Source organism: Podarcis pityusensis, assembly GCF_964106645.2.
Source record: "Podarcis pityusensis genome assembly, chromosome: 11".
Classification (NCBI taxonomy): domain Eukaryota; kingdom Metazoa; phylum Chordata; class Lepidosauria; order Squamata; family Lacertidae; genus Podarcis; species Podarcis pityusensis.
The window spans coordinates 17,809,183-17,835,611 of record NC_138036.1 but is presented as its reverse complement, the minus strand read 5'-3'; the positions used below and the strand labels follow the sequence as shown (position 1 = coordinate 17,835,611).

The 26,429-nt window shown below is 44.1% G+C and overlaps 1 protein-coding gene across 1 annotated transcript in view; it reads right to left on the bottom strand.

Annotated features, from left to right (window-relative positions):
• EGFLAM (EGF like, fibronectin type III and laminin G domains) overlaps positions 1 to 26,137 on the bottom strand; it is a 104,583-nt gene extending 78,446 nt beyond the window's left edge. The window contains exon 1 of the mRNA XM_080972398.1: positions 25,659 to 26,137. Coding sequence (XP_080828524.1) covers positions 25,659 to 25,770 — 112 coding nt within the window. The 5' untranslated portion in view covers positions 25,771 to 26,137. The remainder of the gene's footprint in view (positions 1 to 25,658) is intronic.
• Between the last annotated feature and the right edge of the window lie 292 nt (positions 26,138 to 26,429).

Here is a 26,429-nt window from a genome sequence, read left to right as displayed (position 1 = left end):
AAGAAGAAAATCCCAAAGATTTTTCAGACACTGCTGCTGCAAAGTATGTTGATGGCAGCCAGACAGCTGTAATAGACCAACTTAAAAAACATGATTGCATAATTCCATTCTTAGCTAGGAAATGAGCAATTTGAAAACAGGCAGCACATGCTTTAACCTTTTACATGACTGCCATCCCCTTTAATCATATTGTTATAATTTGAAAGCCTGTTTAATGGAAGACTTGAAATGTCGTAAGGCTGGGCAATCTCCATGTTAAATCCAGACAGTGACTAGTTTTCATGGTTGAGTGCTTAACGAATGAAGCTGCATCAAACCTTCAAATTCCAAGAATCACAGAGTTGGAAGCAACCCCAAAGAGCATCAAGTCCAACCCCCTGCAATGCAGGAATCTCAACTAAAGCATCCATGACAGATGGTCATCCAACCTCTGCTTGAAAACCTTCAATGAAGTAGAGTCCACAACCTCCCATGGGAGACCATTCCACTGTCGAATAATAAATAATAATAATAATAATAATATAAATTTTATTTATATCCTGCCCTCCCCAGCTGAAGCTGGGCTCAGGGCGGCTAACAACAATCAAAATAATCCAACGTTCTAAAAACATTTCATTATAAAAATTAATTAAAATCAAATTGGTGGCAACCATTAAGCAAAATTCTGTGCAGATTGCCAGAGGAGGGGGTCAGGCTGCGCCCTGACCAAAGGCCTGGTGGAACAGCTCTGTCTTGCAGGCCCTGCGGAAAGATGTCAGGTCCCGCAGGGCCCTAGTCTCTTGTGACAGAGCGTTCCACCAGATTGGAGCTGTGGCCGAGAAAGCCCTGGCTCTAGTTGAGGCCAGCCTAACCTCTCTGTGGCCTGGGATCTTCAGGATGTTTTTATTTGCAGACCGTAAGTTCCTCTGTGGGACATACCAGGAGAGGCGGTCCCGTAGGTACGAGGGTCCTAGGCCGTATAGGGCTTTAAAGGTTAAAACCAGCACCTTAAACCTGATCCTGTACTCCACCGGGAGCCAGTGCAGTTGGTATAGTACCAGATGAATGTGATCACGCAGCGAAGACCCCATAAGGAGTCTCACCGCGGCATTCTGCACCCGCTGGAGTTTCTGGGTCAGTCTCAAGGGCAGCCCCACGTAGAGCGAGTTACAATAATCCAGTCTGGAGGTGACCGTCGCGTGGATCACAGTGGCTAGCAATTACCGTCATAAAGTTCTACCTGATGTTCAGATGGAATCTCCTTTCTTGTAACTTGAATCCATTGGTTTGGAGCAGGATCTAACAAGCTTGCTCCATCTTCCATGTGACATCCCTTTAGGTATTTGAAGATGGCTATCATATCACTTCTTGGTATCCTCTTGTCCAGGCTAAACATACCCAACTCCCTCAACCGTTCCTCATAATGCCTGGCTTCCAGACCCTTCACCATTTTGGTAGCCCTCCTCTACACACTTTCCAGCTTGTCGATATCCTTCTTAAATTGTGGCACCCAGAACCTGGACACAGTACTTCAAGTGTGGTCTGACCAAGACAGAATAGAGCAGTATTATGACTTTTCTTGATCTGAATACTATACTTCTGATGGTGCAGCCTAGAATAGCATTAGCTTTTTTTTTGCTGCTGCATTACACAGTGGACTCATGCAAAGCTTGTGGTCTACTAAGCTCCCAGATCCTTTTCACATGTACTACTGCCAAGTCAGGTGTCCCCCATCTTCGATTTGTGCAGCTGGTTCTTCCTGCCTAAGAGTAGAATGTGACATTTTTCCCTATTGAAATTTATTTCATTAGCTGTGGTCCAGTTCTCCAACCTGTTAAGGTCATCTTGAATCCTAACTCTGTCTACAGTGACATTAGCTACCCCTCCCGGTTTGGTGTCATCTGCAAATTGGATGAGCATCTCCTTAATATCTTTATCCAAGTCATTTATAAAGATGTTGAACAACAAGACCCAGACAGAACCCTGCGGCACCTCACTTTTCATATTTCCTAGGATGATGAGGAACCATGAGTGAGTTTGGGTTAGTGGGTCTCTTTGGGTTTGGTCAGTCAAGCAGCAACAGAGAATCTCTTGAAATATCTAAACTCCATGGCTTGAAATTATCCCTAGTTGCACTAGTAAAGTTCAGAGTTCTGCTATACTTGTAACCTTTTCCAGTTAATGATCATATTTAGCTGTGTAAGTTCTAAGAACATCTCCAATGTGTTTTGGGAGGTTGAAGCTAGCTCTGTTTTTTTACCAAAAGATACTTAGACTAATGTTTTTGGCGTGCCATCGTCTTGTGAATTTGAAAACAACACACTGTGTACACTCGCAGTGCCTCTTCTATTTTGAGAAAATATTCACCAATCTACAGAATTCCCTAATGTTCCTAATGCACATTAGGTAGCAGGAGATTTCGCACAAACAGGTGCTAGCAATTTTAAGTGCCTATTTTTCTTGTTCAAACAGCATAGGGTATAATTAAAATTTAAACTCATTTCAGAAGTTGTGTATCTTCATGAGATATGTAAAGTTTGCAGTTTCCACAAGTTTGTCTAGGTGTTTTGTTGTTGTAGTTTTTTGGCTAGCTCAATTGGTAGAGCTCTGGATCTCAAGGTTGTGGGTTCAAGCCCCACGTTGGGCAAAAGATTCCTGCATTGCAGGGGGCTGGACTAAATGACCCTTACGGTCCTTTCCAACTCTACGATTCTATGATAAGCTGAGCTTTTTTTCCCCTTGGAAGAATGCCTACTCTTTGTAGTACCAGCAGGAATATAGGAAGGCGCCTTATGCCAAGTTAGACGGATGGTCCATGATACAAAATGGCTGCTTTGGGTATGTGGCGTAACACAAGAAGCCTACCAGTATACCTGAAGGAGCGTCTCCACCCCCCATTGTTCAGCCGAGGGCCTTCTGGCAGTTCCCTCACTGTGAGAAGTGAGGTTGCAGGGAACCAGTCACAAGACTTTTTTGGTAGTGGCACCCACCCTGTGGAATGCCCTCCCATCAGATGTCAAGAAAATAAACTATCTGACTTTTAGAAGACATCTGAAGGCAGCCCTGTTTAGGGAAGTTTTTAATGTCTAATGTTTTATTGTATTTTTAATATTTTGTTGGAAGCCACCCAGAGTGGCTGGGGAAACCCAACTAGATGGATAGGGTATAAATAAATTTTACTATCATCATTACTACTACTACTACTACTACTAGTACACCTAAAGAAGCAGAGAGAGAGAGAGACAGGACTGAAAAATGGTGAGGGCACCTCTCCACTAGCCATGCCATCACTTGGATGGGTTGGGAAGGCAGAGAGAAGCTCTTTGTGTCCCTTCTCTGTTCAGAACAAAGATGTGAGGGTTGGCATCCAATCCTGGCACCTAGCGAAATTATTTATGTATTCATTTCATGAAATTTATACACTGCTTGACTGTAAAAAACAAACAAAAAAGCAACAACCCTCCAAGCAGTTTACAAATGAGTGAGGCAATAAAATTGCAGGTAAAAACAGTTAAAAACAACTATTTAGAACATACAAAAGATTAAGATCAGCAATAAACAAAAAACACTCTCCACATGTCTGGGTAGACTTAGACTGGGTAGACGGAAACAGGTTTTTAGCAGGATGGCTGTAGGCAAGGGAGTTCCAAAGTGTATTTCTTACAAAGTGATGGATGGGGTATTATGTGGCACCTGTAACAGTGCCAGTTTTGCGGATCAAAGTGGTCAAGTGGGCGTATATGGGGTAAGGTGCTCTCACAGGTAAACTGCCTGCCCCCGCCCCCAAGATGTAATGGGCTCAATTTTATATACAGTGGTACTTCGGGTTACATACGCTTCAGGTTACATACGCTTCAGGTTACAGACTCCACTAACTCAGAAACAGTGCTTCAGGTTAAGAACTTTGCTTCAGGATGAGAACAGAAATTGTGCTCCGGTGGCGCGGTGGCAGCAGGAGGCCCCATTAGCTAAAGTGGTGCTTCAGGTTAAGAACAGTTTCAGGTTAATAACGGACCTCCAGAACAAATTAAGTACTTAACCCGAAGTACCACTGTATATATCAATGCTCTGGACTCAAATAGTCGGCCACCCTCTGCTAGATTTAATGTGGGCATATGGAAACAGGTGCTGATTTCAGTGTAAGAGATGCCAAACCAGTGCAAACAGGAAAGGAATAGGAAGAGCCAACCATGCATTGTGAATTTCTGAGGGGGTATTTGCTAACCTCTTTTGTGCGTGCCATAGGAAGTAGCGGTAGGCACCCGGGCACCCGTAGGTGTTGCATTGGCAATCCTCTCTGTGCAAGGTCAACAAACAAGCTTTGTGGTTGAAGAGGGATTTGAATTCAGTCCCAAAGCCAAATTTAACCCTCTAGCCACTACAGGGCACTGCTTTTTTAAAAAAACAAAACATTGAGGAGAGGAACAACACCAATGTAACTGCCCCTTGCTCCTCAGAAAGGTTAATCTCTTAAACTGTTTTATGGGAAGAGTTGGGGAGACCATGGTAAACCATGTTTCTGAGGTACATATCTGACTTAGCTGGTACTGGATTTTCAAATCTAGAAAGAGTTGCCTCTGGCAATAATAACATTGGAGTCTGCGGTGTGCATGCATCTTTTAAGCTCCCAGTTTCTGAAAGGGCTCAGATAAGATTACCAGCTGACAGAAACAGTTCTTCACAGGCATGGCAAGTAGCGATACAGGGCTCCACGGAGCAGTATTTTACTGAAATGAATTCATCACAGAAAACGTATTTCTTCATTCAGTGCCTCCAGTTCTGTAAACCCTTTTCCACATGAGTGCAGCTACAGGGAGCTCAGCAGAGGAAGCAGCAGCTAAGGAGCTGCTTTGGTGGTAAAAGAGTGACCTGGCTTCTTGGGACTGGTTCGCACATGACTGTTCTTGCCTTGGCTGCTGCAACATCAAGTGGTTAATCGCACATACGAAGCGGTCCTAATGGAAGATGCAGTCTCTCACCTCAAATGTAATGTTTTGCAATTAAAATTTGAACATACCCATTGCAAACTGGAACCAAACCACCCTAGAATCAGTTCTAGGTTTAAAAGGCTCTGGTGCTACATTGGCCTTCCTTCTAGTCTCAACCCCTTTGCTGCTAATAATAATAATAATAATAATAATAATAATAATAATAGGGGATGGTCACTAATAGCGATGCTGGGGAATTCTGATGAAAACAGCTGTGCAAATTGCCAGCATTTGCTTGTTCCTCTCATGTTCAGAATGGAAACTAATCTAGCAAATAGGATCAGTAATCGCTGCTGCTGTTTTCAGTCTGCAAGCAATACATAACAATATGTGACTGATTATTATTATTATTACCAATTTGCACCGCCTTTCCTTCGCATTAAAATGAATAGTGTCGAATAATGTAATGACAACAAAATTAACTGTGCAATCAATTATGTAAAATTTCGCCATCGTGGAAAGCAGGGTGAATAATGAAGTTTTTGTCAGAAGAAGCCAAACTGCAGCAAAATGGAAACAGCACTGCATGCAACAAATGCCAGGCAGAAAGGAAATTGGTGTCTTCTTACTCCTTTACTCACTAGAGCAGAGCTTTCCAAACTGTGTATCGCGACACGTTTGTGTGTTGGCTGCAGTGTGTAGGTGTGTTGTGCAACCACTCCTCTGGTTTGCTAGTAAAACTGAATTACTGTGTTGTGAAATGATACATGTCTAAAAAATGTACCACCAACAGGAAAAGTTTGAAAAGCTCTGCCCAGAGTCATTTGTTAATAAGCCACCTGTAATTTCCTGTTTTGATTAATGTGTGTGTCTTTGTTTCTCAATCTGATCCTTCTACATGGTTTTGTATGCATTGTAGTATTTTATGCATTGCAACTTGCTGCTGTTTTTGTTGATTATAGTTTCATAATTATTTATTGTAACTGCTGAGAGTGAAGTTGTTTAATTATTTCCTGATATTTAATTTTATTGTGTACTGTTTTATTCTAATGAATTATTGAAGAATACTTTATTTGATGTAAGTTGTTTATTTCAAAGTAATGTTTTTACTATGACCTTTTTTGTATTGCATCAGATTGCTATAAGGTGTGTGATCGTTGTTTCTTTAGCTTGTAAATCGCCTTGTGTCTAGTAATATAGAAAGGTGGTATGCAAATTAAAAGCGAAATGAAAATACAGTGGTACCTCGGGTTACATACGCTTCAGGTTACATACGCTTCAGGTTACAGACTCCGCTAACCCAGAAATAGTACCTCGGGTTAAGAACTTTGCTTCAGGATGAGAACAGAAATCGTGCGGCGGCAGCGGGAGGCCCCATTAGCTAAAGTGGTACCTCAGGTTAAGAACAGTTTCAGGTTAAGAACAGACCTCCGGAACGAATTAAGTACTTAACCCGAGGTACCACTGTAAAACGAAAACTGTTTCCCAACCTGAATAAGGAGGTAGAGTAGTTTACAAATCCCAGGCTTCCCTGCATCGTACATTTCTAAATTAGAAAAGTAGCCAACAAGTGTAATCCATGCATTTCTAATAGTAACAAAACAGACTTGCATTGCTTGCAAGCCCTGTCTTAGTTCCATCGAAAATTTGACCATGGTCAAATATTTCCAAATAGCCAATCAGCAAACAACTGATACGATTTAACTGTTGGTGAATTAGACTCCTAACCTTAAACAAAGAAAGATACTTGTAGTGCAGTCACAAGCAACCTAGAAAGCTGTCTTAAATAGATCTGCCTAGTTCAGTGCTGCCTACATTGGCAAGCAGTCGTTCTCTGGGTTATCAGACAGGGAACATTCTCAGCCCTACCTGGGAGGTACCAGGAATTGAACCTGTGACCTTCTGCAGATTTCTACCACTTATATGCAGAATTCATCATATGAAAGGCTAGGCTGGATGAATCCCTAGCAGGAATTAAGATTGCCGGAAGAAATATCAACAACCTCAGATATGCAGATGACACAACCTTGATGGCAGAAAGTGAGGAGGAATTAAAGAACCTTTTAATGAGGGTGAAAGAGGAGAGTACAAAATATGGTCTGAAGCTCAACATCAAAAAAACAAAGATCATGACCACTGGTCACATCACCTCCTGGCAAATAGAAGGGGAAGAAATGGAGGCAGGGAGAGATTTTACTTTCTTGGGCTCCATGATCACTGCAGATTGTGACAGCAGCCACAAAAGTAAAAGACGCCCGATCCTTGGGAGAAAAGCAATGACAAACCTAGACAGCATCTTAAAAAGCAGAGACATCACCTTGCCAACAAAGGTCCGTATCGTTAAAGCCATGGTTTTCCCAGTAGCAATGTATGGAAGTGAGAGCTGGACCATAAAAAAGGCTGATCGCTGAAGAATTGATGCTTTTGAATTATGGTGCTGGAGGAGACTCTTGAGAGTCCCATGGACTGCAAGAAGATCAAACCTATCCATTCTTAAGGAAATCAGCCCTGGGTGCTCACTGGAAGGACAGATCCTGAAGCTGAGGCTCCAATACTTTGGCCACCTCATGAGAAGAGAAGGCTCCCTGGAAAAGACCCTGATGTTGGAAAAGATGGAGGGCACAAGGAGAAGGGGACGACAGAGGACGAGATGGTTGGACAGTGTTCTCGAAGCTACCAGCATGAGTTTGACCAAACTGCGGGAGGCAGTGGAAGACAGAAGTGCCTGGCGTGCTCTGGTCCATGGGGTCATGAAGAATCGGACATGACTAAACGACTAAACAACAACAACAACAAAGCCCTATTGAGTTTAATGGTGCCTATTCCTAGATAGGTGGACATAGCATTGCAGCCTGACTGAGAAAAGGGATGTAAAGCATGCCATATTATATACTGAAGTGCTAAATAATTAATCCGCTACAATACATAAGAAATAATAGATTTCAGTAATTTCCTATATAATAATAATAATAATAAATCTTTACACTAGGGATGGTTAATTTGCAGTCCAAAGGCCAAATCTGGCCTACAAAGCAATTTCATCTAGTCTCAGAGGCTCAGCCAAACTCTAATTAAGTTGTCATAAAATATATTGCCCACGGTTTCACTATATGAAAAGAAAATTACTTTTTTTTAAAAAAAGATGAGAGACATAGAAAGTCCATGCTTTAAAAATGTTACATCTCTTTTTGGAAAATGCTGCCTGCCGTGCCAAAACTCCACAGCCCCAAAGCCCTCACTGCTAGAGGTGCTGATTTTATTACAAAGCCCAACTTCCTACGAGGGAGGGAGGTTGCGCTGCGAAATGTAATTATGACTTCCTGAACACTGACTGAAGCTTAGAACTATCCATGAGTAAATACAGAAATTGGCTATCTTGGGTTAAGGATGAACCTGTAAGTCATTTCATAAACGTTCTTATTATGTTCCTCACACGTTGACATTGGCTATCAAGTTTATGGGCTTTTCTCTCCAGCTTCCTCTCAATCTGAGATGGGGAAGCTCAGGCTCAGGAACCAAGCGCAGCTCACCCAGAAGAAGAAGAAGAAGAGTTTGGATTTGATATCCCGCCTTTCACTCCCTTTAAGGAGTCTCAAAGCGGCTAACATTCTCCTTTCCTTCCTCCCCCACAACAAACACTCTGTGAGGTGAGTGGGGCTGAGAGACTTCAGAGAAGTGTGACTGGCCCAAGGTCACCCAGCAGCTGCATGTGGAGGAGCGGAGACGCGAACCCGGTTCCCCAGATTATGAGACTACCACTCTTAACCACTACACCACACTGGCTTCTCTACATGAACCTCAGGGCTCTCCCCAAGTCACACACCTGGCTGGCATCCTCCTTGAGTGTTTTTATCTGGATGGGATATTTCCATGAACTCTGGACATTCTTCTTGCTTGCCTAGAGGCAGAGGGGGGTGTAGGGGGGGTGTAGAACAGCACCGGCCCACCCAAGAGGTGGGGTTAAGTGGCTGCCTTAGGCGGAGCCCCACCTGCTCCGCCGCTTCCACTGGAACACCCTCCTCTCACCAATCTCAGGCTGCAGGGGGGGCACAGTGGGGGCGCACATTCCTGTTTCGCCTCAGGTGAGTGTGAATGTGAAAAAATTGTAACAGTGAAAATTATATATGAAAAACAAAGAAAATATTTTTCCACAAACTGTATACAGATAAGTAGCATGCATGTGACTGTCAGGAGCTCGTCCTACTCTCGAGTAAGACCCTGGTAGAGACACATGCCCGACTGGCTTGTTCTCTCCTTCCTGGTCGATCGTTCGGGAGCTTCAAAAGCTTTCTTCAGCCCAAACTTCACAGCAATCGATGCCAACAGACATTGGCACACTTAGGAATCTGCAGAGTCTTCGCAACTTGCGTAACAGACCTCAGCAACTCAGCATTTTGGCTAATCTATTTACATATAAACAGACACGGAGCACTGCAACATGGCTCCCTCTCTCTCTAGCATCAGACAGCAAAGAGAATGAACAAAGGACACTTCACGGACACAGTAACACAAACATCCTGTCTCTGTCACTTCCCACTCTGTGGAGTCAAGACATACACCGTCATGTGATAGACAAAAATCCCATGACTGCAATCATGGAGCAGGAATTCTAACATCGACATGATAGGAAGCAAAGTCAGCATGCAGAATAAGCAAACATAGCAACAAGAACCAATCTGCAACCTCACTAGAATAAGTTGTAGAACTCCAAATGGATCAGACCTGAATGCCAAAGTCAATGCTGGAATGACATTTGTCTGTCTTGTTTGTTTTTTAACAGGTGTTTGCCTCAGCCCCAAAGTCTGAGCTGATACACAAAGGAGTGACACTCCCAAGCAAACATCAGTCACTAGAAGCTGTTCTTGCACATTTCTGCAGCAGAGGCCATTTTCTCATCCACCTCCGATGTGGCATTTTTTCACACTCACCATGTAATGAGCACGCATTTCCTGCCACTCGTCTGAGAACAGAGAATGGTTCTAACCATGAAGTATTACTGGGTGCTGCTTTACAGTCCAAATGCTATGGCTTCCACCCATCACCCACTCCCTTTGGAACAAAGGCCATTTGTGACATAAGCAAAGTTAGACCAAGACTCCAGCTAGGAAACGACTGTCAGCCCTAATTGGCAGCACATCATGAAACTTATTCTCTCTCTGGGGAATCAGGCATAGAGGCCTTTCCCAGCTCTGCTACTCAAGATCTCTCAAGATGTCAAGTTGGAGGACAGCCGGTGGAAACCTACAAACCTAAGGAATAGAAAGCGAATGTAATTTTTAAGAGAAGAAGCTGTGACTTGAGTGTGTTGGCAAAGTTTGCTAAAAGTCTCCTCCCCGCTTGTGGCCTGATCTACGTCAGCTGCTCCTTGGTAGCACAGCTTTGAATTGCAGGTGGTGGAGCCATTCTCCCATTAAACTGGAAGACTTCCCCATTAAAGCAAATAATTGGCCATAGAATACTGGTGTGCCAGGTGGACAAAAGGGCTATAACCCTTGTCCTAGCTGCTTTTTGTGGGTGTGCAAGGCGTTTTTATGTGGAGGAGCATGAAATCATATCATCCTCCCTTCACCTGTAGTATGAAGTGATACATTACAGCAGGGATGTCCAACTTCCAAGAGACTGCGATCTGTTGTTGTTGTTTAGTCGTTTAGTTGTGTCCGACTCTTCGTGACCCCATGGACCAGAGCACGCCAGGCACTCCTGTCTTCCACTGCCTCCCGCAGTTTGGTCAAACTCATGTTTGTAGCTTCGAGAACACTGTCCAACCATCTCGTCCTCTGTCATCCCCTTCTCCTTGTGCCCTCCATCTTTCCCAGCATCAGGGTCTTTTCCAGGGAGTCTTCCCTTCTCATGAGGTGGCCAAAGTATTGGAGTCTCAGCTTCACGATCTGTCCTTCCAGTGAGCACTCAGGGCTGAATTCTTTAAGAATGGATAGGTTTGATCTTCTTGCAGTCCATGGGACTCTCAAGAGTCTCCTCCAGCACCATAATTCAAAAGCATCAATTCTTCAGCGATCAGCCTTCTTTATGGTCCAGCTCTCACTTCCATACATCACTACTGGGAAAACTACTCCCACTGAAAAAAAGAAAAACCTGGCAGTGATCTACCCATTGTATTGACCAAAGTTGTTGAGCTTTTTTGCAGAGCATTGGTCAGATTTGTTTTGCTGTTGTTGTTTTTGGGTTATCAATCAAGATGACGAGAACAACAAGGGACAACCCGCGATTGACTGGTAGATCGCAGTCGACTGGTTGGACATCCCTGCAGTACATGTACAGTTTGAACTAGAACTGTACCACTTACAGGAGCCTTCCCCAACTGGGTTATCCTCCGGGAATCTTGGATTACAACACGCAATAACCCACCTGACACAGCAAAGCAGCAGAGGGTGAGACTATCAGTGGCTAGTAACCATGATGGTCAGATGGTCAGGCTCTGCCTCCACAGTCAGAAGCACAGGAGCTAATTCCTAGGGGTCGAGGTCCCTGCAACCCTCCCCCAAACTGAGGGGACTGGGGCCCCAAACGTTGATGGGCATTGCCATTCAAATGGTATGCATCTTCTGATCGATTTTGTGGGGCAAGGCTTACCTGCCCGTGCTATTTTATTCAAGTTGGTACCCGTGGCAGAGGCAACGCTGCTTTTGAATACCAGTTGCTGGAAACCACAAGAGGGGAGAGGGAAGGTAAAGGTAAAGGACCCCTGGACGGTTAAGTCCAGTCAAAGGCGACTAGGATTGCCTTGTTCATCTTGCTTTCAGGTCAACGGAGCGGGTGTTTTGTCCACAGACAGCTTTCCGGGTCATGTGGCCAACATGACTAAACTGCTTCTGACACAATGGGACACTGTGACGGCAACCAGAATGCACAGAAAACGCCGTTTACCTTCCTGCCACAGCAGTACCTATTTATCTACTTGCACTGGCATGCTTTCAAACTGCTAGGTTGGCAGGAGCTGGGACAGAGCAATGGGAGCTCACCCCGTTGCGGGGATTTGAACCGCCGACCTTCTGATCGGCAAGCCCAAGAGGTGGTTTAGACCACAGCACCACCCACGCTCCCACAAGGGGGGAGAACTAGCCTATGGAGCCGCAGTAAGGAGTAGGGACTGACTCATCCATCTATTGCCAGGCCCTGTCAATTTCACAAGTGTTCATTCCTAAGCCTGTTCTGTCCTGTTTAACTATGATTATAAAAAAAACACCAAAGAAATCTGCATTAAAAATCAGACTTAAATATCAGAAAATGCACATTTAAATACCAATGCACACGGTTCTAAACAGGGTTTGTCCTGAATTGCATGTTTTTAAAAGACATTTTGGTACTATTTTCTTTTCCACCACAAGAATTCAGAAAAGTGTGAGATCTGAAGGATTGGTATCTTACAATCTGCCTACCAGTCTGGGAAGTGCATATTAGGTCAATTCACGATGAAATTCACAGAACTTGAATTCCTCAAGCATCACTAGAAAGGAGCAACTACTGTGCGTTGGTAGGAGCAACAGTAAGTTGCCCAGGGGCTAAAATAGCCCCATGGAATCACAGTGTACCTGCACAGACAAACCTAGTTGTTGATTTGGGTACCGATCACCCCAAATAAAGGGGTGAACATACAATCAGGGCATATCTGGATTGCGAGCATCCTCCCTTGGTCTGTTGCAATTCCTTCTTAGCTACTGGGATTCATTCCTGAGAAGCTTGGAAGTTAATTTTGAGGCTTTGCTGTGTGTCCATTATCTCTAATACACAGTTGCTCTTGCGTGCTTTAATATGGTGTGCATTTTCTTTACCTTGCCCTGTTGTGGTTTTAACATTAGAATATTTTGTTATGGAGGAAACTGCAATGAGCTAGAGAGTGAACAGTGTACAGTTTAAGTTATCCTAAGGGAACTGTTCTCTCACTGCCTGCACACAATTACAGCACTATTAAGCCTCATTATTATGATTATTGTGATTATTATTACACATGGTGAATGCTGTGTTTTTCAACTACTTCAACAAACCATCCAATGAGATTTGGAAAGAATGCGCAAAACAGCAGCCGAGCGCAAAGCTAAAGTGAAGGAACAGCATGAATATTAAGCAATGAACACCACTGGCAATTATATAGAAACACGGTGGAAATAAGGATAGAAATATTCAAGTCTTTGGGGAACTTAAGTCTATTTCACTTATTGATATAGCCAGATTCCTGACAGCTACAGTTTCATTTTGCCCTTTTTAAAATTGTGCTTGACTTCCTTTTTCCTCATCCATAATGCATTTCAAATATGACTATAAATAAATGTTCAGAATGAGTCCAGCAGCCATCAAGAGGTTTCGAATCGGACCCACAAGGGTTTTTGATCTTGGAGTTTAATTTTAGCAAGCTGCATTTGTGGCATTTATTTTTACAGCTGATTTCCCCCCTCCCCCCACCTTCAGAAATAGATTTCTCTCTCAGTCGCTTGTTTCTTGGGGGTTACAAAATTGATCTGTGTACGCCAGCAAGATTCTGAGCAGAAGAACTTATGGGGGGGAGGGGGGGAGCGAGAGAAAAACTACAAGGTGAGCTTAGCTACTCCTTTTACTCCATCAAGCCCTTTCAAGGTCAAATCTCATTACTGAAAAGGGACTAGTTTTATTGCCACTCTCAATTTGACCTTTTCCAGATGCAATTCCTGCATTAACTCACTTTGTCTATCAGTATTAAAAGAGCAAACCATGGAAGAAACAGTCCTTGCTGTCTTGTCTGTCCACCCACTTCTTTTTGATGTCTCTGTACATGAGATTTTGTTGTTGTTGTTTAAAAGAAAGTAGAAGCAGAATCTCAAACCGAGGCTCACAAATAACATGCAGATTTTAAAACTAATGCAAAAAGAAAAAAACCACCCTAAAGCAATTACCTGCACTCATTTCAACATCTCTTTCGCCTTCCTATTTGTTATTTGTGAGGAAGAAATAAAATGCATTGGGCAATTTACATTCAACAATTATTATTTTTCAGAATTAGGTACTACCTCTTCACTTGTTGCTGCTTTCCCCTGTTTTCTGGGGCTGCCTCTCCTCCGGGTAAATGATAGGTGCCTTTCACTTTTTTTAAACCATTCAACATATGATAAACAGCAGGACTGAAACAGAGCTGCGTAGCTACCTGAACGATCTCTGTACTCAGCTTATTGAAAACGATATTTCACAGCATGGACTCAATCGAAGCCTTCTCAGAAAACCCCACAATTCCAATAGCCTTTGGAATAGTGTAGGTGGGATTTAAATTGCACACGGCTGCAGTTTCTCTCCTGGGGTTTAGCCTTCCCTAAATTGAGCTGCAAGTGGGGGAGACGAGGGCAGGTTGCAGCCCCCATCTGTAAAGAGTCTTCTAAGTGTTTTTCTGCCACTCATAAGGACTTCACTGGAAGCGGAGCCAAGAAGGTAAACAAAGCAGAAACAAAATTAAAGACAAATAGGAGAAAACAGGTGTCTTAAGGGATAATGGCTCCAGTAGATAAGTGCTGTGGTATTATATACAGAGTATGCAATGAAGCAAACCTCTGCAAAGAAGGAACACATGCACACTTTGGCTCTGTATACATTACCAGTTTAAATTTCAGGTTTTCCTAAATTTGGATTGAAGCTGGCATGAGGAGAAATGGATAGCAGAACCATACAATTGCACAGTTGGAAGAGACCATGAGGGTTATCTAGTCCAACCCCTTCCAAGGCAGGAATCTTTTATAAGAAGCTGCTTTATGGGCTCCTCCAGACTAGTGTTTTCTGCTACGTGTTTTTTACACAAGAATAGTGCCATAGTGGTGGATTTATTCCGCTTTAGTTTGTGCTGCAATGCTTCCCCAGGGCTGTCATATTATGGTTGTCCAGAGGGACTACAGTGCAATGAAAGCAGAACATTTCTAGTAGGAAAAGTTATGGGATTCCAGCAGGATGTTATGGGACACACACTAATTGGAAATGACTGCTCCCCAAACATCTGTAGGCACAAACAGGGTTGCATCCAATGTGAACACTGCTCAGAGTAGAGCCTAACTTTAGTCCATTAGTTTCAATGGGTCTACTTTGAGTAGGGCTGAAACACAGTTAAACCAAGGATGGCCACCAACCTGGATGATTTTAAGAGGATTGGACAAATTCATGGTGGACAAGACTGTCAATGGCTACTAACCATGACAGCTATGTTCTGTATCCACTGTCAGAGCCAACATTGCTGGGAATCAGAGGTGAGTGTTATCGCACTCATGGCAGCTTGCAGGCATTCCCACAGACATCTGGATGGCCGCTGTGAGAGCAGGACGTTGGACTAAGTGGGTCACTGGCCTGATCCAGTAGGGTCTTCTTATAGGGTCTTCTTATGTTCTTATGACTTAGTTGAATATAACCCACAGTGTTGACACTGGGATTGCGTCTGACAGCCCTGACAGCCCTGCGAACACAAATCATCATGAATGGGCCACAAAAAGGACATCTGGAAAGGCTTTTCCAGACATCCTTTTTGTGGCCCATTCATGATCAACAGATAAAGCAGATGGACAGATAAGTCCATGTCAACACAAGCCCCTTCTCTTAAATATCAGACCACCCCAAGAACAAAGGATGCTGCCCTAGGTCAGGTCACACTGTATGTCCATCTTCTAGTGGTGGCAGAGTGGGGAAAACCTTTTCTCCTCATTTATTTCCATGACAGCCAGTCTGCGTAGGCCAGTTGTGTGCTTTCAAGTAGGTTGCCACTCCCTTTTAAGTTCCCTCTGTCCCTGGACAGGAGAACTTTCCAGGAATCTTAAAAGGGGAAACAGAGAGAGCATCCAGCTTACCTTTCTCCAGAGCCCAAGGTGACTGAATTTTCTCTGCCCAACCCCACTCATATGCCCATGACATAGCAGGAATCGTGACTATCTAGGCACATGAGTCTGGCAGTATCCCTTGGTGTGAAGATTATTTAGAATAGAAAAGGCAGGAGGAATGTAAAACCAGAATGGTACTTTAAAACACAGACATTCAGTTTAATCCTACTGTGGTGCAGTGGGTCAGTGCATCTAACCAGAAGGTTAGTGGTTCCAGCCCACACAGGGACAGCTATGGTCAGAATTCCTGCATTGCAAAAGGCCTGAGCTAGTTGTCCCATGGAGTCCCTTCCAACTGTATGATTCTATGAATTTCAGTGACTTACAAACAGGGTACTGGTCTCCTCATGTGTAATGCAGCAGTTTTGATGGTCTGACACCTTTGGGAAGTTGGGAGATAGGTTAACATAGTGTTAACTACCATTGGATTCCTCAACCTCCCTGCCAGATGGGATTCATTCTTGTGATTGACAGTAAAATGACTTCTCTGCTAAGATAGGATGGAGGGGAAAGAGAGATACAGGGGCATCTTAAACTGACAGGTGGCCGTAGGCAAGCCTGCATAACAGCCCCAACCCATGTCTCTGACTTACAGCAAGACTTTGGCATCAGTCAGCTAACATATCTTTTTTTTAGTGGACAATGCTCAAATTTGGGCCTTTCCCCTCCTCCCCAAAGAAGTATATTTTTAATATATCAGAAGCTAGAGAAACGTTAAAAGCAGTTTCTCATTTGTCCTTTTATTTTCCTGCCTGTCTCTGCAGCTGATGGCCATTTAATTCACAAACACTGTCCATCTCAATTATCCTAGTATTTACTGGCATCTATTGAGCTAACCAGGGATCACAGAGCTAGATCCTTGAGGTCAGGCCAGTAAAATTAGCCATCTGTCCAATAAAAGCTTTAAGCTCAGCCTGCTCTTAAGTATTATGCCTCCAACTGTGCTGTTTGCACAACAGCAAATGACCAACAATATGACTCAGCTTATAATTTTGTTTCTCCCTTTACACTATTGTTTGACCAAAACATTTTTTTTAAAGGACCTGAACTTTGCATGCAAGTTATGCCCTAATGAGCAAAATAGGCCAAATTTACCAGACTGGGAATAAGGCTTGGTACTCTGGATAAGCCAAATTATGATGAGCTCTACTAATACAAACTTCCACTGAAATAGAACTGTCAATCTGTAAACCTCTTACTCTGGAGTAATCTCACAGAATTGGAATTCAGAGTGACTACTCAAGCTTGTGATAAGCAATTTTAACTGCCATTATTTTCCTTGGTGCAGTCTGTGAGGTGTCAGAAAAAAAGAATACAGTGGTACCTCGGGTTACGAACTTAATTTGTTCTGGAGGTCCATTCTTAACCTGAAACTGTTCTTAACCAGAGGTACCACTTTAGCTAATGGGGCCTCCCACTGCCACTGCGCCACTGCCGCACAATTTCTGTTCTCATCCTGAAGCAAAGTTCTTAACCCAAGGTACTATTTCTGGGTTAGCGGAGTCTGTAACCTGAAGCGTCTGTAACCTGAAGCGTCTGTAACCCGAGGTACCACTGTAAGTAGCAGCTCTTTCCAACCTCACATTGGGCAAGGTGTGTGGCAGTTGGGAGAAGAGGGGGGTGTTGGGAAAACAACTGAGAAGGACCTGTCATTATGGAGCTAATCCCATTCTGAGACCTCTGAAAAAGGTGTACACATTTTGCAAAGTATTGTGGCTGGGTTGAAGAAGAAACCTCTAATTCAGAAACCATGCATTTCAACATCAGACCAAGGACCCCTCTGGGGCATTCAGCAATCACCAACTATGAGAAACTCACCATGAGAACTATAGAAACTCAACTATGAGAAACTCACAGACAATGCATAATGGAGCAACTTTGCTCTCTAGCACTTAGGAGTGTGTTGTTCCTCTGTATCATTAATACCCTAACTCCAATCTCCTTGCATGGATCCTTGCCTGGTAATACAATTCATGGTGTGGGTGGCACTGTGGTCTAAACCACGAGCCTCTTGGGCTTACCGATCAGAAGGTCGGCAGTTTGAATCCCCGTGACAGAGTGAGCTCCCATTGCTCTGTCCCAGCTCCTGCCAACTTAGCAGTTCGAAAGCATGCTAGGGCATAAATAGGTACTGCTGTGGCGGGGAGGTAAACAGCATTTCCATATGCTCTGGTTTCTGTCATGGTGTTCCGCTGCCCCAGAAGCAGTTTAGTCATGCTGGCCACATAACCCGGAAAGAAGTCTGTGGACAAACGCCAGCTCCCTCAGCCTGAAAGCAAGATGAGCACCACAACCCCATAGTTGCCTATGACTGGACTTAACCATCCAGGGGTCCTTTACCTTTTTACCTTTACCAATAAAACTTCCCTGCACCCGAGCCCTTAAGTCCTTGCACCAGCATTTCATGTTAACTTGGGGCCATTTTACATGTTGCCACAGTTTAGATGTTTATGAGATTCCATGGTTTCCACAGCAAACCCTCCATCCCTCACCTCTTTGATGCACCAAACGAGAGCACTGGAAGAATCCACCTCTGGTTTTAAACTAAACTGTGGTTCCACAACTTAGAGAGCTATGGTTTGCTGTGGCTTAAACCCTTGGCTTTTTGGCACTCATAATTTAAGCAAAACACAGTTCTCTGAGTTCACACATCACAAGGAACTGCGGCTTATTTAAAAGTGGAAGTAGAAGTTTTGATCTAATCCTCTGGTGCATTGAAGATAAGGGGGAAAGTACAAGGCTGTGTATGAACAATGAGCTGCCATCAATCCTGGCTCTCTGCCGAGAAATCCTGTTTAATACGCCTGTTTGCAAATATGTGTTTGTTTAGTTCACACTTTTTCATATTAAAGTTTCAGGCTTATGTATAAAAGCATAATGTGTGATAGTACTATATTATAGGAGATTGCTGTCTTTTCTGCAGAGTTCTTGTGTAGAATTTGCACAAACTAATCACTGGGTTACATCAGCCTATTAAAAAAATGCTGTTTTCATGCAATAGGTGAGTCTTTCCTTTCTCATTGCAATGCTATCACAGCTACTGATGACTGACTGATTAACTGTCTTCTTTTTAATCAACCACTTAGTTATTCCAAGTAAAAATTAAACTATTTCAAGGAAAGTCAAGTATATTTTTTTAAAAATCTGCAAAGTTTCTCTTAATATCCCAAACAAAATGCTTAGTATGTAGAAAATCATCCTAAAGACATTAAGATACAATCTTTCAATTCATCGTATCGTTGATTGGAACATGGCCCACTCAATTCAGGAAGATGAATATAGGTTATCCCAGCACCCCTTCACAACAGAGGAATCCCCAAATAGAATCCGACTGAAATGCATATTTTATCCTGCAAATTAACAAATGACCCAGTTAATTTCACTGACTGATCCATTAAGACTTTTGGCTCATTCACGGAGCCTAGGATTTGAAACTACCAGAAGTCATAAGCAAACAGCACATCGGAATGCCATAATTTTTAAATTTCAGAGGGATGGTGTAACAGAAAAATAATCATCTTGCAGCACCTTAAAGACAAACCAATTTATTGCAGCATCTGCCTTTGTGGACTAAAGCCCTCTGCATGAAATGTAACCTCAGCTAGAAGGAAGCATGTATGTATAAAGGGGGGAAACCCAAGGCTTAGCATGAACATGTGAGTATGTGGGCTCACGGAAAAGGAGGTAGAAGCCACTATACTCCCCTTCTAGTCCTGCTGCTGCTATAAACTAAACCACGGTTTGGGTTAGCATGTCATCCAAACCTGGATTCATGGTCTGTCTAGAGGAAACAGGAGGCTGGGTTCAGACAACATGCTAAGCCATGGCTTATCTCACAGCAGCACAGCAGAAGAACTGGATGAGTGAAGCAGCCTCAATCTCTCATATTGAGTGCAGTCACACTAAGCCACAGTTTGTGTGTACATAACTTAATTTGTTCCAGAGGTGCGTTCTTAACCTGAAACTGTTCTTAACCTGAGACACCACTTTAGCTAATGGGGCCTCCCACTGCTGCCATGCTGCCGCCGCACAATTTCTGTTCTCATCCTGAAGCAAAGTTCTTAACCCGAGGTACTATTTCTGGGTTAGCGGAGTCTGTAACCTGAAGCGTATGTAACCCGAGGTACCACTGTACTGAGCCTGTGACATCCCTGCATGAAGCAAAGCTTTAAATGTTCATCGTCATCATCATCATCTTATTATTTGTAAAAATAGAGACCCATCTGACTGGGCGGTTCCCCCATACACTCTGGGCAGCTTCCAACATATATAAAAACACAATAAAACATTTTTTTAAAACTTCCCTATACTTCCTAACTAACTGATGTATATATTTCTTTAAACCACCATGCTCTTATGCAGCTCTCATGCATTCAACTTGAGCTTGCAAAGATGTGCCCAGTGCAGTGGGCCCCCAAATTGGCAGTGACCTAATGCAGTGAGCATCCTCCTCAGATGTTTCATCAGAGCCTGCATTTTGCCTCCAAATCTATTCATTCCGAGTGCAAAGATCATTTTAATCTGGCTCTCTACTATTTCAACATCAAGGACCAAACCCCGTGCCCTTGATCCCTATGCAAAAGACTCACTGACGTCAGTAGGGATTCTGCTACAGATCAAAAGTAGCATTAGATTCTGAAGGCCTTTTATGTATCCTTAAGAGTCTCTTTCAAGAGCCCCAACGAAGTTTACAAAAACTGCCCGTCCATGAAAGCCCCATCTTTATGCTTTAAAGGAGCTGCTGTACATGGACATAAAAATCCTCATTGTTTAGCATCCCAGATGCTCCAGGGTTCAATCCTGCAGTCACCAAAGCACAGGCCACTTAAACCAGAGTGTACGCATCATGTCATCCAGTCTGGACCCTCAGATGATCAATATGATTATGTGTGTGTTATGTGCAAGTATTGAGGCTTAAAAGTGGGGCTTGATTTGTGCCAGAGATCAACACAGCTCAGTCCCGTGGAACTTGGGTTCAAAAAGACGTTATTCGTGTGAAGCAGCAAGGCAAAATAAAATGTTTCTGAATATATACAAATGTACACTTTCTTCCATCCCAATAGGTGGCTGTTGCTAGACAGCTCACGTCTGGGATCAGGAGGTACGACCTGACTTCCAAGCCAAGCACTTAAAAAGAAAAGAAATTAAGCACTTCTGAATAAGCCCATGCAAGTGGTCCCCCTCAGTCTTCCTAAATGGAGTGCAAATCCAGCATGCTACCGAAGACCAGCTGTGAAACAGTAAGAACAGGAAAGGGCTTAAGTGGTCCAAGGTTCTGCTCAGGTGGAGAAGCGCATATGGCGCCTTCACACTTCTGTCAAACAAGCAGCCAGCAAGGAGCATGGTCAGCAGGCATGAGTCCTCTCTCTATTTGTCAACACATGAGAGTCATTTGAAACCCTACGCCCTTTTTAGGAACTTCATATGAAAGCACTACAGCAAGTAGCTGATTTAGGGCAACCATCAGGGCATCAACAGCCATTATCCCAATCTTTGTCCTCTTCTCAGTACAGTGGTACCTTGGTTTGCATACGTCTTGGTTTGCATACGCTTTGGATTACAAACACGTCAAACCCGGAAGTGCGTGTCCCGTTTGCAACCTTTTTTTTTTTTTTGGACTACAACCCTTTTTTTGGGGGGGGGGGATTACGAACAAAAAATTTTGGGAGGCCCCATTGGCGAAAGCGCGCCTTGGGTTACAACCTGTTTTGGTTTACAAACGGACCTCCGGAACGGATTGTGGTTGTAAACCAAGGTACCAAGGTACCAAGGTACCTATTTGCATGTCAAAACAGTTCACTCTTTAAAAAGTGGGGGGAAATGACTGCCCCGCTGAACAGGCCTGTAATCAAATGGCTAAGATTGAACATAGTCCTTCGGAAATGGGCAACAATCAGGGTAGATAAGTACAGTACTGATTCCCTGGGAAGGGGTTAAGTGTGTAGGCTTATTAATTGTCAAAGGTTTTGCACAAACAGCAAAGTCTACTTGTTAGTCAAGAGACATTCTCCAGCTTTAAAACATAAACTTGCCTTATGTTATCTGGTGGGCGTTTCACCAGCAATAATACTAATATTGCAGCTGCATGACGGGATGTGCTAACTCATGGTCTCTAGGGAAATTACAGTAAAGTTTGGACTAGACGCAAAAGCCTAGAAGCCTCGTAGGCTGTAATGTGAGCGCATACAGTAAGGAAAGCATTATACAGTGGTACCTCTGGATACGCACACCTGTGATTGCGTATCCTTCGGGTTACGTATGCAGCAAACCCGGAAGTATTTTTCCGAGTTTCACCACGCGCACATGCGCAGAAGCACTCTACGGCACCACGCACATGCACAGAACAAGCACCTCTGGTTGCAAATTCCTCGGGATCTGACCGGAGCTCTGGAGCGGATCCCGTGCACAACTGGAGGTACCACTGTACTGAGTCAGACCATTAGTGAAATAGCCTTCCAGGGTCTCAGCAAGTGGACTTTCCCATCATTGGCTACTTGATCCTTTTAACAGGAGATACTCAAGATTGAGCATAGGACCTTCTGCATGCAAAACATGTGCTCTACCACTGAATCATAGAATTGTAGTGTTGAAAGGGACCACAAGGGTTATCTATAGTTCAACACAGGAATCTTCTGCCCAACGTGGGGCTTGAACCTATGACCCTGAGATCCAGAGCCTCATGCTCTACCAACTGAGCTATCTTTGGTTAAGTATGACCCCCCCCCTCCCCAAACAAGAGTTTGGCTCCATAGAATCACAGAACTGTAGTGCTGGAAGGGACCCCAAGGGTCATCGATAAGTCCAACTCCATGAATGCAGCAGTAACCAACCACAATTTTTTGAAAGAGGGGTACTGAATCACTTAACAAATGTGCAGAAGTTATTATGTGTTCCTCCCTTCACAGCTGCTTACAAAGTATCCAAACGAGTAGTTTCCAAATGTCTCCATAAAGAAAACGGAGAACTTGCATTATATTTACTGAAAGAAGCTGATGGAAAAGCAAGAATCTCAAGTTTCAACACAACACGCTTTTAAGTTGCATAACAGGAAAGAGTTTTTAAATATAAGAACAGGTAAGACCAAGTGGTAGAATTCTTGTCCATAATGAAGGGATTTCAGACGATCCCTCAGATGTTTAAAGGATACATGAAAGTCATGCAGCTTAACTTTGTACCCAACAATGTACCTAATGGCCAAATAAACACCCCATCCATTTTGCACATGTGAGAAGGGTGTCTATCTGCATGCCAACACGAATGCATTGAGCTCCTGACCCGGTTAGGGTTCTCCCTCATATGGGAGAGGTCTATAAGCATGGATGTCCTAATTCTCCACATTTGAGTCCAAAGTGGAGATGCTGTCTGAATAAGTAACAGGTGCATCAACAATACTGCACTTCAGAATAAGCATATACTGGTGCCATCCGCAAGACTGCTTTGTGAGCTCATCTGAGCTCAACATTTCCCAGGTATAGTTTAAGTCAGACCACTGGTCCATCCAGCACAATATGGCTGGGCTCCAGATGTTGTTCAACAAAACTACAGCTCCCATGCCAATGGTGAGGGATGAAGGGAGAGCTGGCCAACAACATCTAGAAGGCACTAGGTTGGCTACCCATGGTGTACACCTAGGGTGCGGAATATCTGGCCCATGGACCAAATTTGGCACTGTGCAATTTGGCCCACAAAGCTTGTTTACTCCAAACAATGCCCATCTGCCCTACATCTGAAATTACATGTGACAGGCTGAGCCATGGGAAATTTGACTGCACAGCCCATCCCTGCAAAAAGCAGCACTGAGGTAACCACCCATCAACTGCCGGACAGTTAACCCTGCTGGATTAGTTGTGTGACCCTATATTCGCGGCTTCCATAGGGCTAGCAAAGCCCCTTGTGCTGTGGTTCCCAAGCACCTGGCAACTAGCTGGCTATAGGGTGCTTGGGGTGTGTTGCACAAGTCACACAGACAGGTGGATGGGAAAACCCAGCTGACAGAACAAGAATGGCACCAGGTGATTGGCAGGAAAGTTGCCCCACCCACCTGTCGAAGTTGAGCCATGGGGATGATTTGGCAATGCCAGGTCCAAAAGGGTTTTCAGTGACTGGCAGTAGCTCTCCATGCTGGGTTCCTGGACCTACCTGCAGATTTCAGGGGTTGAACCTAAAACCTCTATGTAGAGCATTGCTCTACCACTTAGGCATAACTCTAAAGAGTTGGGCTAGGCAACGTCTATGAGATACCTTACTTTCTAGTGGAACAATCTACATTTCTGAAGTCCTACTATTTTTGTTAATATTTCTATTTGCCTAATCATCCCAGACTTTCTGTTGCTATCTGCAAAAGGAAACACTGATTGTACGGAAGGCGAGTACAGAAGCCCTATCCAATTAACACACTGACATTTTGTACAATAAGATGACAGAGAACCTACTACTAGGCAGGCAGGCATTCACATCAGCTATCACTTTTGAAATGAATGAAACAGAATAAGGGGCATCTCTCCCAAGAGCTTGTGTTACACGGACTCCGTTTAGCATGGAAACAAGTAACAGGAAAAGCAAGTGGTATAATGAGCCTGTCTTTAATGAGAGGGCAGGAGAAAAAGTTAATTTTTAAATGGAGTATCATGAACCACTAAAATATTAATCAGCCTGGTACTAATGCTTCTAACACCCAGAGCATTCTCGCTTCCAATTAAAGGAGAAAATGACAAATAACTTTTGACAAAAAAGCCACTTACTTTTAAAGCAGAACTTGCTAGCTAGAAAGAAATCAGCTGGAGTAAAACAGACCAGACCACAGAGCGGGGTTTCTGCTCCTTTAGCAACTGATGTCAGGCAGAAATTCAAGAGGTTCAACTTTTTCCACAAGAGGGGTGTTGATGGGGAGAAACTTACCTGGTTGAATTTCTGCCTTACAAAGACTCAGCTTTTGTTGTTTTTTAAAGGGCAAAGGAGCACCACTGGGAGACAGAGGACAGGAAGATTACAAATCCCTTCAACTTTTCTTTCTAGTAAAACATCACATTGGAATAAGCCTGACTTGTCTGTCTCAAAGCTTGATGTAAACTCTGAACTAGCAGCATATTTTCCCAGTGTTCGCATAGATCATTAATACCATAAGACACATCTGCTAATGTCTTTTCTTTTTAATGAATTTTAGTTAAAACCATAAACATACTCTTCTCCCGGGAGTCGCTGATGAACTCAGGAATTTTTGGGGTGGAAATGACCTAAAACAAATGGATGTTCTTTCCTACAATTTGCCTCGGCTCCTTTTTCATTTGTTTTACGCGTAATAAACCGGGGGGGGGGTGGAATTTGGGGGGGGGGAGAGAGATGACTCGTCCGATTGTTCTTTTCCCAACAGGAAATGGAGAAGCTGTTTTGACAATATGGATTAAATAATGGTTCTTTTAAAGGCATGGAACCCCCCGCCCCACCCTTTGCTCTCTTCCTCGCCAATGCCTAGTAATTGAGATCACATGGACTCTGTCTGAACTCTCAGCCGTTCTTCGGGGGGCTAAAATGAAAACGAAACCCAAAACAGTGGCTTCCCCAGACCGCTAAGATTTACGCAGCAGGAGCTGGTGGTGGCGAGTAGGTGTGCGAGGATACGGGATCGAATGAGCTTAAGTGCGTCTCTTAAGAGCGCGCGCGTTACTTGGCAGAGCGGGGGAGCCCTTTATTTTTAATTTGTTTTTATTTTTAACTTTTCCCTGTCCACCCACCACTATGCGCACCACGTAGCAGGGCAAGCGGGCGCGTGCCTGCGATTCCTTCGCACTTTTTTGATCTTCCCAAAAGATGCCCAGGGACTCAGAAACGAGAGAGGGCACTGAGTCGGCGAGAGTTTGGCGCGCCCCTCTTTCTTTCTTTCTTTCTTTCTTTCCTTCCTTCTTTCTTTCTTTCTTACCTTGCCTCCTTGGGATGTTTCTTCTGTTTGCGGTTAAGGGTCCGATGCAACAAGCCAGCAGGACCCAAAGCAGGCGGCGGGAACTGCAGCGAGACCGGCAGTGTAAATCCATTTTGGCTCAAATCGGATTGGCCTGTTTCCAACAAAACACACCGGCTGCGATGTGTGTGTGGGGGGGGGAATGATTATGATTTTAAGCAAAGTTTGAGCAAGTTGAGCAGAGCGCGCTGAAGGGCTGGTTTTGCAATCCGTGGTAACGACGCTCCAAAAGATCCTAGAGATTATGGTAATCGGGGAGGAGCTTTGTGCTGGGTTGCAAGCGGCGGCGAGGACGACCAGTCGCGAGTCCGGCGTCTGTGGAAGCCAGACGGGTTTAAGTGGGTCTGGCACGGAGCAAGCAGCACGGTTTTTACGCACGCAACAGGGCGGGGACCTGCCCTTTGATGGGATTAGAAGAATCCCCAGTAATGCGAGGGCGTACAGCAACTATAACGAATGGATGAGGCGCCTCTTAACTGCCTCTCCACACACACTTGCGCCCCACTCCGCCCCCGGGATCGTCTCTGAGATGATGGATCCAACAAGACGCCCACCACCCCCTGAGGAGCGATCCAGCGACGCCCCCCTGCGGAAGATGATCCGTCGCTCACTGCGCGCCGCAGCGGAGCGCGCATTTCCAAACGCTCACCGCACAAAACGGCCGGTTCCCTCTCGCAGTAAGAGCAGAGCCGTTGGCTGCCCTTTTCACCACCACACCCGGCTCTTTCCCCG